A 14,248-nucleotide genomic window follows, 5' to 3' on the forward strand; every position below is an offset into this window, starting at 1 on the left:
TCATATATTCTCTATTCTTGGATCCAAAAATTTCAAATTTGAATTCATCCAACCACAGCATGCTAATGACTCTTAGCCCAAGTCAATTCTTCCTTTCAATTTTCCAGTTTTAATAAGGATTTTCAGACAGCTACATGCCCATGAAGTCCTGCTTATTTAGGACAAAGTTTTACAGTGGATGTGGATATGGGAATTTCTCTGTTCCTATTGATCTCAGATCAGATTTCAGGTATAGTAAGTCATTGAATGTGTTTAGAAATCACTGTAATGTTCTTATCTTGTGCTTTGATTGTTATGCATGGTCATCCTGATTGTGAATTGTCCTTTAAACTGCCAGTCCCCTTGAATTGTTGACTGGTAGTTTGTACTAATTTAAATGAAACACCTAGTTTTTTTGCAAATACTTCTCATGGAATAACTTTCTTTATACAGAATTATAATAGCACTCCTTTTTTCAACACAGTTCCTTATTTCTTGCCATGTTTATAACAAAACACACAAAACTTACACCAAACACTCTTTCTGAATGATGGGTATTCAATTTTATAAGTTACTGCTCTTACTCCTCAGTTTATATTACTGCAAAACACTCAAAAATCATCTACCATCTTCTATAATATTGAAAAAAAAATACTCCCACTTTCTGGAATATTCTAGAATCACCTACAATGTTCTACTACATTCAGAAATCTTCTGAATTAGCATTATCAGAGGAATATCATGAAACAAAAGCAAGCTTATACAGCTTCAGCAAAAATAAAAAAATTAAAAAAAAACCCTTCCATTTCACCAACCATTCACTCCAAAAGATTGTCTAGTTCTTCCTTGAATTTATTTCAGCTGTCAACTTCCACGATGACAGATGGAAGTTTGTTCCAGCAATCAACCACTCACAGGCTAAAGGCAATTTCTGCTCATCTATTCTACAACTGTCTCTCCTCAATTTAAATTTATACCCCCTCAAGTGCATTATGAGCAAGAGGAAGAATACCATCAGCACTGAGCTTGATCAAACCATTCAAGGGCTTATATACCTAAATCAGATCACCTCACAGGTGCCTGGTCTCCAATGCTGCAATATGCAGAAATTAAGCCTTTCTTGATAAGAGCAACACTATTCCACTCACCAATCTCATTCACTTTCTCTGCACTCATTCCAGCAGCTCTAGATCCTTCCTAAAATGAGCTTTCCAGACCTGCATGCAGTACTCAAGGTGTGGCCTGACCATTGCCTTATACAAGGGGATAATCACCTCCTTAATGGCTCCTCCATAGCCAGGTGGGCAGGAGCAGCAGTGCGTAGCACACGCTTCTTGATTAGACCAGGATTTGAGCCCGTTACCACCAAATACAGAGGATGCAGAAAGGTCAGGAAATGACCACCGCATATCCCCAGAGCAATATGGCCTTAGTTTCTAATGCTCCTAAAAACCAAAGAACAACCACAACAACCTCCTTAATCCCTGCTAGAAAAATTCCTTTATATCGTTGACATGACCTCATGAGCTACTCTTTGCAGGTTGTCTGCACTGCTCTGAAAACTTCTTATCTGACTGCACAATTAGCCCCAGATTTTTTTCATTCTCCACTGCCTTGAGTGTAGTATTGTACAACTGGTACATCACTCTGGGGTTGCTTCTAGCCATATGGATTACTTTGCATTTGTCAATGTTAAATTTAATTTGCCAACTCAGCCCACCTGCTCAACTTTTGTAGATCCTGTTGCAGTAGCATGCTGTCATTACTGTCATTAAAAAACCTGCCAACTTTCATATAACCTGAAAACTTGGATATTAAACCTGATACACCTTCATTAATATCATTTATAAATACAGAAAACAATGATGGGCCCAACACAGAACCCTAGGGGATACCACTAATAACATTCGTCCACAAAGATCATTGATTACCACTCCCTGCCTTCTCCCACTCAACCATCCCTTTATCTGTCGCAGCAACTTGCCCTTAATGCAATACTGCCCTAATCTGAACAATAGTCTTCCATGTGCAACAGTATCAAAAGCTTTCCTAAAATCCAAGTATATGATATCAATAATTATTTTTTGCCTCCAGTTCCTTTGTGACCACATTGTAGTATCCAATCAAATTGGTCAGATAAGACTTCTCCTTAACAAACCCATGTTGTATCTTAACTATTACTGCAGTCTTGTCTAGATGATCCTGCAACGCTTCTTTAATCAGTGATTCCATTATTTTCCACAGAAAGGTTAACCTAACATGTCTGTAATTACGTAATTACTCGTGTCACCCTTTGATCCTCCTTTGCGAAGTGGGAATACATTTGCACATCTCCACTTCGTGGGGACCTTCCCTGGATCCAAGGATGCTCTCATAATTATGGCTAAGGGTTTGCTTAGTTCCTTTGCTGCCTCCTTTAATATAACTGAATAGATCCCATCCACTCCAGGTGCCTTTCTTATGTTCACTTTGGCAATTTCTCCTCCGCTTTGCTCTCAGTTATTACAAAATCATTCGGCTCCCTGTTAGAGTTTCATAAGCTTCTGGCCTCCACTTCTATACAGAATTTCTCAGGTGTGAATATAGATGAAAAATACTCATTCAGTTTATACGCTAAGTAAGCAGGACCATCAACAGTTGAACCTTCAATATCAAGTGAACCAATCTGATCCACCCCCTTCCTTCTAGAGTTTATATAAGTAAAGAAGACTTTGCTGTTTTTCTTTGCATCCTTTGCCAAAGATTTCTGGTAATTTGCTTTCTCTTGCCTAACCTCCTTTGTGCCTTGATTACAGACTAGCTTATATCTACCGCAGGCTTCTGTATCTACTGATAATTTATATGCATCCCGTGCATTTTTCTTCTCTGCCATGAGTCTCATTAGTTCATTTTACATCCATTTAGGCCTAAACCTTGAACTGTATTTCTTAGTTGGTATGAAAAGCCTAGTAGTATCTTCCAAGATTAATTCCTTGAATTCAGTACATAGAATTTGCTGTTGGTGACATCATCAGTTGGTCCCACTGTACAGAATTTAAAAATTGTCTCAGACCACTATAGTAACCTATATAAAAGGAAAAACCCTTCCCTTTATTCCTGATGGAAGTTACATCTTTGAGAAAATCCTATATTAGTACACCGTGATCACTGCCACCTAGTAGTTCCTTTATCTACAGATTTCTAATGCATGAATAATCACTGCTGATAATCAGAACCATAGTATTATTCTCTCTTGTTGCCTCTCTAACATACTACTGTAGAAAGCAGTCTTCCAATAAATCCAGTCTTGCTTGCTCCAAACTGCAAGTTCCAGTCAACAATCTGGGAAGTTAAAATCTTCCATTATTAGACATTCAGATTTATTGGCCCACTCTATTTCTCTGTTCATTTTTTCATCATATTCATTAGGCCTATAACACACCTATTCTCATTTTTCCTTTTCCTTTCCCAGGGCTTATGTCACACCAAATTGACTCAACATTGCACTATCCACCAATGTCAACTGAATGAACTGCATTTGATTTTATGTGTTTTTCTAACAGCATAACTCCCCTCCTTCCTTCCTATTCTGGTTATTCTTCCTGTACACATTGTACTCCCAAAATTCCAATTCTGCATTGCTTATATCTATGTGACACCACGTCACTGATATACCAATGATATCTGCGTTTGATGTCTTGATCAGCACCTCAAATTCATTCAATTCACTATACAACTAGCATTAGTGTACATGCAAGTATACATCTGTTCTTACTCTTAGTTACCCTAACACAGCGCATGTATTTACTTGTTCTAGGATGACTCCGAGCAGTTCTTGAAATTCCTAGTAACTTTATTTCCATTCTTTCCAAGCTGCTGCTCATTCCAATAGAAGCAGTGCAAGAATTGCTTTCATCTCTGCTAACCCCAGGAGCTCACATCTGGTGAGTATGGGCTTGGCACACCCAGGGTCCTGAGCTGGATATCATCATTGTTTCCTTTCTTGGTGATTCCCTTCTTTTCTCTCTCTCTCTCTCTCTCTCTCTCTCTCTCTCTCTCTCTCTCTCTCTCTCTCTCTCTCTCTCTCTCTGTCTCTCACAGGGTAACTCAGGAATTTTTTTTTGTCTGGTGCAGCAAAAGCCTCAGGCTTCCTTGCACCATATGGCTAATAATAATAATAATAATAATATTGTTAATCTATTATTCTGTGAATCCCCCCTCTAAGCTAGCAGTTTTCTGACTCACTTAACACTGCCTCGATAGCATCAGCAAATATTCTTGCACCCTTTCTATTTAAGTGTATCCCATCCCTTAGAAGCAGTCTCTCCTGTCAACAAGCACAGACCATGCTGAGAAAAATTATACCCATGAGCCTTGCACAATCTTTCTAGGACCGAATTGATTGACAAGGCTCTCATCATATACTCCCTCCTATCATATCTTTGCAGAATTGGAGGCACTTTCAAATTTAACCCTAACTCGCCACTTTTTTCAACAATTACCTGTACTTGTTAAGTAAGTCCACAGATCTCCTAATCTTAATGTTATTTTTGCCAATATGTGCAACAATATCGCCCTTTGTTCTACTACACTCACAAATCTGTGTTCTATTACATTCATAAATATATATTGTACTACATTCAGAAATCTACATACATCAATCATATGAAACTTGATATTCCGTAATTTATGATACAGTATTACCTTTTAAAGTACAGTCGGATCTCTCTTTAACGAACTTCCATATAGCGAACCTTTTTCATTTGCCCTTTTTCATTACATTAAAAATAGTTTCTGTATAATGAAGAATATTTCCATATAATGAACTAATTTTGAGAGACCAGGGTATGCATTGTTTGCACCTCTGGCCTTTAGGCCAGAAATTAAGAAAGCACAAATTAAGAGCTAAAAGGATTAAGAATTAATCACTTTAGCTTCTAATAGCTAAAGGATTTTATTCTTAAAAGCATTCCACAATGTAGTGTTGCCTGTAAAGCATTTACAGTACTGAGAAGTCGCACTGGTCAACTGCTTTCTGTGTCCACAGTCATTGGCAAAGATTAAGGAATATTCCCGACAGGGACATTGACTCTGGTCAACCTGTTTTCTATTGTAAGCACCCTATTAAAGAATTAGGAGAGAAATTCATCTGTTGTTTTGCAGAAATGAGTCATCCCCACTTTCACTAAATTTCGCCTGTCTCTGTATGGTAGGCACAAGTTGTCTCTAAATCATTTTTGTTTTAGCTGCTGTGCAAGTAACTTTACAATGTCCGAGAGGAAATCCTTGAGTGTAGTAGAAAAGTGGAAGTGCTTAATAGTGTAGATTGCAGCATTAAAAAAAAAGAAATTGCTTTAAAATTTGGTGTCCCTGCCATTAGTGTGTCAACTATTCCAAAAAACCATGTTTTGTTCTCAAACTGTTTGAGGAAACGGGACCCGATCAGAAGCGTGCGAAATTATGCCTGTATGAAGATGTAGATGAAGCAGCTTTTAAGTGGTTGAAGTTGATTCGAGACCAAAACATGGATGTGAATAGCATCACATACATAAACAATCCATTCAGAATATTTAGTTTCTAACAAAAGTAAGTAATTTTTCACTTCTCTTACATACTGTACATAAGAGAATACGGTATTTTTTCACAAGTAGCTGAGATATGAGATTTCTCATCTGACATGAAATAAGATAGACAGTATAAGATGAAATCTTGATCATTATTATAGACAGTGCCGACCACAAGCATGGTCAACCAGTTCTGTCGAACAGGGCCCCATACTAAAAGGGTCAAACAATATTATTGATTAATGTATTAAATATTATTCCTATTTAAAATTTTTGTTCAGTATAATATAAAATTATTTAATTATTTCTTAGTTATTATAAAATTTGAAAAATTAAAAAATCACTATTACAAAAATATCCCATATAAGTTTTGCACAGGACCCTACAAGTAATTATTAAACAGGGCCCCACAAATTTTGGGGCCAGCTCTGATTATAGTGAGTACATCCAATCTGAAGACTCAACATATTTATTCAATAAACAGTTGCAAAATAAGATATATTCAGAAAAACTGCTATACAACTAATGTTATTGCTCTTAACTTCAGGATTGGAGTGGATTGTACTTATGAGAAAATGAGAACAAACTTAGAAGGCCTCAGCCTACTCCAGGACCTTGCTAAGACCCTTCAAGTATGCCTACTCAGAGATCCAAATCAAAAATACTTTAATTTTCACATGGATGAGGAAAGGAAAGGAAAGCTTTAATTTCCAATTTTATATTGTTTAACTGTAAGCATGAAATGTTGCAACCATGAGGTGCCTGCTTCCACCTCACACAATACCAACTATAATCTATCTTTATAAAGATAGATTATATCTTTATAGCTATGAAACAAAACAGAAAGAAAATTAATTCATAAATTCAAAACAGAATTATTCTTCACTTTTTGTCTTTTTTGTCTGAATCATGATCATCTCTTAATCCAAACTACTCTCACACAGTTTCTATTCTGCAATTGTTCAGTATAAATATTTTAATCATATAAAATAATTTAAGACAACAAAATTAAAAAAATACATATAACAATAATAATCATAATAATATATAAATTATATATATATGAGTATAATAATATAACCTAATACTTGAACATACCTTTGGAAAGAGTGCATCCCAACATTGGTTGATATTCTTAACTTGCATTTTAATCTCTTTAGAGACATCATCTCTACTTATAGCACTAAGAAATTCTCCAGATTCTGTAACTTTAATTTTTTTTTCTTGCCATATGGGTAGATCATGAAAAAATTCCTTTAAAAAAATCAGAGCCATTTTGGCATTATCTACTGTTTATGGCATTTATTCATACATTCACAAAAAACATTTAATTACTTTAATTAATTGTTTACTTTAACTAGTAAACTGAAGCAAGCCTTCTCATCCACATTTAGTGTTTGCTTTTTCAAACTTTTTCTCTAAAAATCTGTTGCCACTTTTTAGTGACAAACAGATTTTCAAAGATCTTGCACATGGAAAATAATAACCCACTATATGGTAATTGGAACAAAGATACATTTTACTGCATATGTATTGGCACTTAGAGTCATTTCTTGATCTAAAAATAAACACAAAAGTAGAATAAAGAAAACAGACTAAATGGGTAGATATAAATTCTGTTTACATAAAGATATGGATAGATATAAATTCTATTTACCATATACAGCAGTCTATCTCTGTAGACCTTTCTCAGTGGAATTAATTAACTCATTTATTTAAGGTTAACTAATGCATGATCAACAGAAAGAACAACAATCCAAACATTGATATACATAGCTTCACAATTTGATCTTACTAAATTAGCCACCCTAGATCTTTGCTGATTTCCCCCCAAAGCTATTTCTGCCTTCACAATACAATATATTGAAAAGGTACTTTGTACCTGCCTTTACTGAAGAAAGACCCTTCATGCTGAGAAGAGGCTGTTCAAGTGAGACCGAATCACATGAAATTAGTGATTTTGAAATTACAGATGACTGTTTATTAGAAAAACTTTTCAGCATAAAGGGAGTAAAGCTCCTTGAGTTGTGGCATATACCCAGTAATTTTGAGGGAGGCCACAAGGGCGAGTATTGAACCATTGAAGTTAATTATGAGGGCATCTTTGGACTCAGGAGAGAGAGACCTTTGGATTGGAGAAGAGTGAAGTTGTTAATTCAAGGAGTGAAGTTGTTATCTATGGACTGGTTAGTTTGATTTCAGTTGTAGGAAAAATCTTAGAAGCAATGATTAAGAGTGTAATCGAGGTACACTTAGACAGATATGGCATTCTGAATAACACACAACATGATTATGTTAAGGGAAAATCATGTTTAACTAAATTAGTAAACTATTTTGGCACAGTTACTCATGAACTGGATGTAGGGAATAATTTCAATTTATTTGGATTTTAGCAAGGCATTTCACTCAGTCCCTCATGAGAAGTTATTGTATAAGCTGGAACACGTTGAAAAAATTCTACGATGAAATGCTGGGTGGCTGCAGGGCAGAAGGCAGAGGGTTGTGATTAATAGATATTCTTCGGATTGGTGTAAAGTTATAATTGTGGTCCCCCAGGGATCCGTTCTTTGACCACTCTTGTTTCTGATTTTGATTTTCAAAAATGATGTTGATGATGGGATAGAAGGCTTGATGTCCAAATTTGCAGATGACGTAAAGATTGGTAGAGTAGTTAATGATCAGTACAAAGCAGCATTCCTTTAGGATGACTTGAACAGGCTGCAAAAATGGCCAAAAAAGTTGTGTTTTAATGCAACAAAATGCAAGGTCTTACACATTTGGGGATAAGCAACCCCAAAGTAATTATACACTTGGTGGGGTTGAATTAAAAACAGTAGAGGAAGAAAGGAACTGGGAGTTTATATGAAGTTTTCTGAGCAGTGTAAACAGGCAGACAGGAAAGCCCATGGTGTCCTATCAACGATTTATCGAACATTATCCTGTAGATATATGGAGATCATAGTCCCACCATATAGGGCAACTGTAAGATCACCTTTGGAATACTGTGTTTAAGTAAGGCAAATAAAGATATTGAACTTCTTGAAAGGGTCCAAAGACAGGCAACTTGCATGGTGAGATTGGCAAAAGGGCAACCACATGAGGAAGGACTCCATATATGTGGGCTACAGAGTTTGGCAACCAGGCACCTCAGAGATGACTGGATTGAGGTTTATAAAGCTCTGAGAAGGGGTTAATAAAATGAATGAAGGCAGAATGAATTATCACTGTTATAGAAAATTCCAGAACTCAGGGGCATAAATTTAAATTACAAGGGAAGAGGTTTAGACTAGATTTTAGGAGGTTTTCTTTTAGCCACAAGTCATTGATTGCTGCAAGGTTGCCTTCACAGGTAGTTGAAGCTGACAGTATGAATAAATTCAAAGGTCAATGGGATAGTTACCTATGTGAGGAGGGAAGCAAATAATTTGTATTTTCTTATCTACTCTTTTTTTTTTTTTTTTTTTTTTCTGGCTAGCACAGCAAAAGCCTGTGGCTTCCTTGCACTATATTGCTATTACTATTACTATCCAGGCATGGGTAAAAATTACACTCCCCCAGCAAAGTTATAAGCAACTCTATATGCTTCTTATTTTGCATTTGGCTCTTATATACCAATACACACTGATGGCTCCAAAGCAGAAGACCATGTTGGTTCAGCTGTCATCCTTCCATTCACCACTTTCTCTACCCAACTGTCAGTGGAAAGTAATACTTTTGCTGCTGAAGTCCACACAATCTTAATGGCTTTAGAAGGAATGAGGCCTCACTGTTTCTAAAGACATAGCCCTCACCATGTGTTATTTTCACAGGATGGAATTTGATGACTTGGAATTTTATGAGTTGGAATTCCAAGTACTTCAGAGTTCACTACGAACAAAATATGGTGTATTTACACTGATCATTCATTAGTAAATTTTCAATTCATAGTCTCATGCATTATGCAAACATCTACCTTTGTTTATACTAATGCACACCATTAGGCATATCTCATATTGTGGAGTTATACTTCATAACTGAATTGTACAAAACCAGGGTACCTACCTGCCCACCAATGAAAGGCCACCAAGCCTTGAAAGGGTGCCATCTGGGTGGTGGTATCCACTGAGAATAAGTAACATTAGTCTTATCCATTGGTGAAGCATTACTTATTCAGGGTAGTGTGATTTCATGGCAACTCGTTGTGAAGGTAGTCACAATATGAGATACAATTAAATCGATGTCATTCTAACTACTTCAGAGGTCACTACAAACAAAACATGGTGTATTTAGACTGCTCTATATTGCTATTACTACCAGGCTATATATATATATATATATATATATGTATAGCCTGGAATGTAATGTATGTAAAGTAAAATAGGTGTAAGGCAGAATGAAAAAGCACAGTGAAAAGCAAAGAAACAAGTTGAACAAAGACAGTAGTTAAACCAAGACAAAAGAAAATAATAATAAACAAATAAAGTAAAGATTATGGCAAAAGGAAATATGTAACAAAAATTTAGAACATTATAAATAAAAGGCAAATGTAGCAGACAAGATTATAGGGCAATAAATAACAAATTTAGACTTCTGCCCTCTCGTTGATTCCGAGACAAAAATATGTGAAATATCACAAGATATTTCATGGTTTTATGATTTAATGCATCTTGTTGTGACTGTTCACATATTTTTTGCCTCAGCACTATCAAGAGGACATTGGTCTAAATTTGTTATTTATTGGCCCGCAATCTTGGCTACATGCCTTTTATTTATAATGTTATAAATTTTTGATACATATTCCTTCAACTGTACTCTTTACCTTCTTTTTTTTCAACTTCTCTCTTGGTTTAACTAGTATCTTTGTTTAACTTGTTTCTTTGCTTTTCACTGTACTTTTCCATTCTCCCTCCCTCCTATTTTACTTTACATACATTATATATATATAACACGGTAGTTAGGTTCCTAAAATATCTCATGTAATGCAAAACCATGTTATGTGGGACTAAGAATCAGTACAAAAAGGGGAGTTATGCTTAAAAAGCTAACAAAAATAAACCACTTTTTTATAACTATCAGAAACTTAATTTTTATTAAAAATAGTAATATCCAAATACGGAGTGTTTTTCCATTTTCTCAATTATTAGTGCTCAGGGACGAACTGTCATTTGCAGAAAGATCCTGCAGCAACAGCAGTTCTAATTTTCAGTTAATTTTTCTTTATGGTAAGGATTGTTCCTTCATTTAAATTTAAACTTTTTGCAATGTATGATATCTTTCCCCCTTCTTTTTTAAGATGTTCCAAAATTTGTTTTTAAGACGTTCCAAAATTTTTGTATCTTTGATTCTAAGAAATAAAGATTCTTTTGAGCGGTGCTTTTTTACATTTCTAGGGGCATAATTTAGGGCTGAAATTGAATTCACAACAGAGAAATTATTCCAATATGGTTCTTAAGAACCATATTGGAATAATTTCTGGAACAGAGTTTACTAATTTGTACCTGGAAAAATTTAAAAACATTCAAATAAAAACCAAAATAACCTTACAAAATCCTTAGAAGTCAAGAACTGCATGCTTCGAAGTCACAAATTTTTACGATCTCAAACAAGCACAAGTCCATGATCTCAAACAAACAAGCACAGCCCCTAACATGAGGATTTCCCTTTTTTTTTTTTTTTCCATAATGACTAGCGAGTCAACAGTGGGAATTCACAAAAATAATGGAAATGTTGAAAAATTACATCCAACATAACAGCAGGGTTCCCCCCGCACAAAAGCTCAAAAATACTGTGTTATGCAAGGTTTTCCGCAATTCTCTAACTATGTTAGAGTGAAATCATATTATATAAGTACCATTTTGTGCGAGGATTGCCACAATTTATCAACCGTGCTGTAGAAGTACCGTGTTATACAGGGGTTGCCTGTGTATAAATATATAAAACTATAAAGATTATATGAAAAGGAGAAGAATGAGTATGAAAAAAAGAAAAATTATTTATAGACAAAGGCCACTGATAAATACAAAGCCCCCAACAACCATAATAGTAAAATATGTAAATAAACAAAAGCTGCAGAGAAAAGAAAAGAAAGTTAAAAAAAATAACAGTTGTAGTGAAAAGAGAAGAAAGGTAAAAAAAATAAAAAAATAAACACCATATACAAATAAATATAATATAAAAAATTATATTGTTATATATCACATAATATATATAAATGAATATTACATGTAACCCCTTAAAGGTAATGTTTAAAAAGTTACATAGGATAAAGAGGTATTCAGTTGATGAAATGGTTTCAGTGAATGAAAGATTAATAAATCAGGTAAGACAGATGCACCTAAAAGCGCAAAGCAGCATTAAAGGATGAAAGAGTATATATATAAGTTTGTATTAATATATTGAATAAAGTATGCATAAATGGATGTGAAAGTTACACAAGTGCCAGTAACTAGAAGGGTGAGGAAAGTAGAAAAAGAAGTGTAGTAGATTTGTGAAAGGTGAAAGAATGTTAATATTCTAAAGGTTATGATGAATTAAGAAAATTATGGGCTGAATTACCAAACCAATAGAAAGTGGGAGAACTGTAAAGTAAAATTAGTACATCAAAATACTAATAAAATACTGATAAAATAAAAAATAAAATGAAAAAAAATGAAAGTGGTATAGCTGTCATCAGATATGGGGGAAACATTTAGAAAATGGTCGAATATAGGTAAGGCAAATATACTTGATCTGATGTCAGCTGAAATAAATATTGATACATGATCAGATTTTCAGACATTGCCCTTATTAATTTTTAATTTTTATTTAAACCAACTATGTATTTCTGATTTAATTGGTAGATTAACATGTAACACATAGCACAGGGACCACCAACTTGGCCAATGCAGTTTCTAAATTTAATATTTTTATTATTATCATTACTTCCCAACCTTTTGTTATTTTGCATTGGTTTGGACGTATAAATTGCAATGTCTTGCATGGATTGTTACAGTATTGGTCCCCTGCTTGCTGTTTAAACATCAGTACTGAAATGACAGGAGGATATTCCATCCTCCTGTCTTTGTTTAAACATTTTTGCCTTTCCTTGGCTTTTATATCAAATTTCTCTGAATAAAATATAGTCTTTTCCATTGAACAACAAATTTCTTAAAAACATATACCGTATTTCCCCATGTATAAGACGCACCTTAATTTTGGGGCCCGAAATTTGAAAAAAAAATGTATTACATAAAGCTATTGAACTCAAGTTTTATTCATCATAAAATTCATACAACTCCTCATCACTGTGAAACCTCCCATCCATTAGCTTGTCCTCATCTGTGTCTGATGATGAATCAGTCTTCATATATTGCCTCGTCCTCAGTTCCATCTATGGCATCTGAAATGCCACACTTCTTAAATGACTTGACAATGATCTCAATCTTGATATTATCCCAGGATCTTTTCACCTAGGTACAAACTTCTCCTATAGTTGGTTTCTTCACTCTTCCTGCTGGTGTCAAATTGTCCCCAGAAGACTTCATCCATTGGTTCCATTCGCCTCTCTTGGCAGCTTTGAAGGGTTTGTTAATGCTGACATCAAGTGGTTAGAGCTGGGATGTCAAGCTTCCAGGTATGATGGCAAGTTTTGTTTTTTGCTCTGCAGCAATCTTATTTGTATTTTTTGTTATGTGTGCCCTGAACTGATCAAGCACCAGTAGGGCAGGTTTGCGTAAGAGCCCACCTGGTCTCCTGCTCCAAACTTTCTCAAACCAGATCTTCATCCCATCCTGATCCATCCAACCCTTGTCATGAATGTGGACAATCACTCCTCAAGGAATGTCTTCTTTTGGCATTGTTTTGCGAATGAAAATCAGCATAGGAGGCAGCTTGGTTCCGTCGGCACAACAAGCTAGGACAACTGTATAATGGCTCTTTTCATGTCCACTTGTCTTCACAGTTACAGTTTTCACCCCCTTCTTATCAACAGCTCTGTTATTTGGGACATCAAATTGAAGGGGAACTTCGTCCATATTTGCAATCTGTCTCAACTCAAACTGATGTGTCTTCCGACATTGAATAACAAAATGATGAAATTCAAGGACCTTCTGCTCATAGCTTTCAGGCATCTTTTGGACAAGTCTGGTGCATGTACGCATGCTTAGTTCATTCCGTTTCATGAACCTGAAGCACCAATTGTGTCCTCCTTTGAAATCAGTAACTTCTTTTTCATCAGCAATTCTTCTTGCCTCATGCTGAACCATCTTTGTGGACACAGGAATTCCAATTGCCCTTTGCTCTTCAATCCATACCTTCAATTCCCTCTCTAAATCTGGCCACTTTGCTGACTTGCCTCTCATAGCCTTCTTCTGCCGTGGCGTTTTCAGTAGGGTTTCTTCTTCCCGTAGCCAGTCTCAGATTGTTTTCTCAGTTGGAGGAGGACAAAATTTACATTCAGCAGCAAGATTTCCATTCACTTTTGCAAACTGGATCGCTTTTAACTTGAATTCATCACTGTAGGAAAATCTTTTCTGAACCTTTTCTGAGCCATTTCTGGGCAGAATGTGGCAAAACGTAACCTAATATACCTGTAACAAGTACGAAACAATGAGCGCAAAGACAACAAGCGCGAAAAAGCGGGAAATGCAAGTAAAAAAAATCTACAACCACTGTATATGACGCACCCAGTTTTTAGACCCTAAATTTTTCTAAAAAGGGTGCGTCTTATACATAGGGAAATACGGTACATCAATATTGACAATATAAAT

At 35.4% G+C, this 14,248-nt stretch overlaps 1 protein-coding gene across 1 annotated transcript in view; it reads right to left on the minus strand.

Annotated features, from left to right (window-relative positions):
• The window catches only part of LOC150084857 (muscle-specific protein 300 kDa-like), a 437,962-nt gene that overhangs the window by 155,998 nt on the left and 267,716 nt on the right, over positions 1-14,248 (minus strand). Inside the window, exon 14 of the mRNA XM_090376370.1 lies at positions 6,621-6,776. Coding sequence (XP_090232496.1) covers positions 6,621-6,776 — 156 coding nt within the window. The remainder of the gene's footprint in view (positions 1-6,620; positions 6,777-14,248) is intronic.

Source organism: Mastigoproctus giganteus, chromosome 6, assembly GCF_048544385.1.
Source record: "Mastigoproctus giganteus isolate SK-2022 chromosome 6, ASM4854438v1, whole genome shotgun sequence".
NCBI lineage: Eukaryota > Metazoa > Arthropoda > Arachnida > Uropygi > Thelyphonidae > Mastigoproctus > Mastigoproctus giganteus.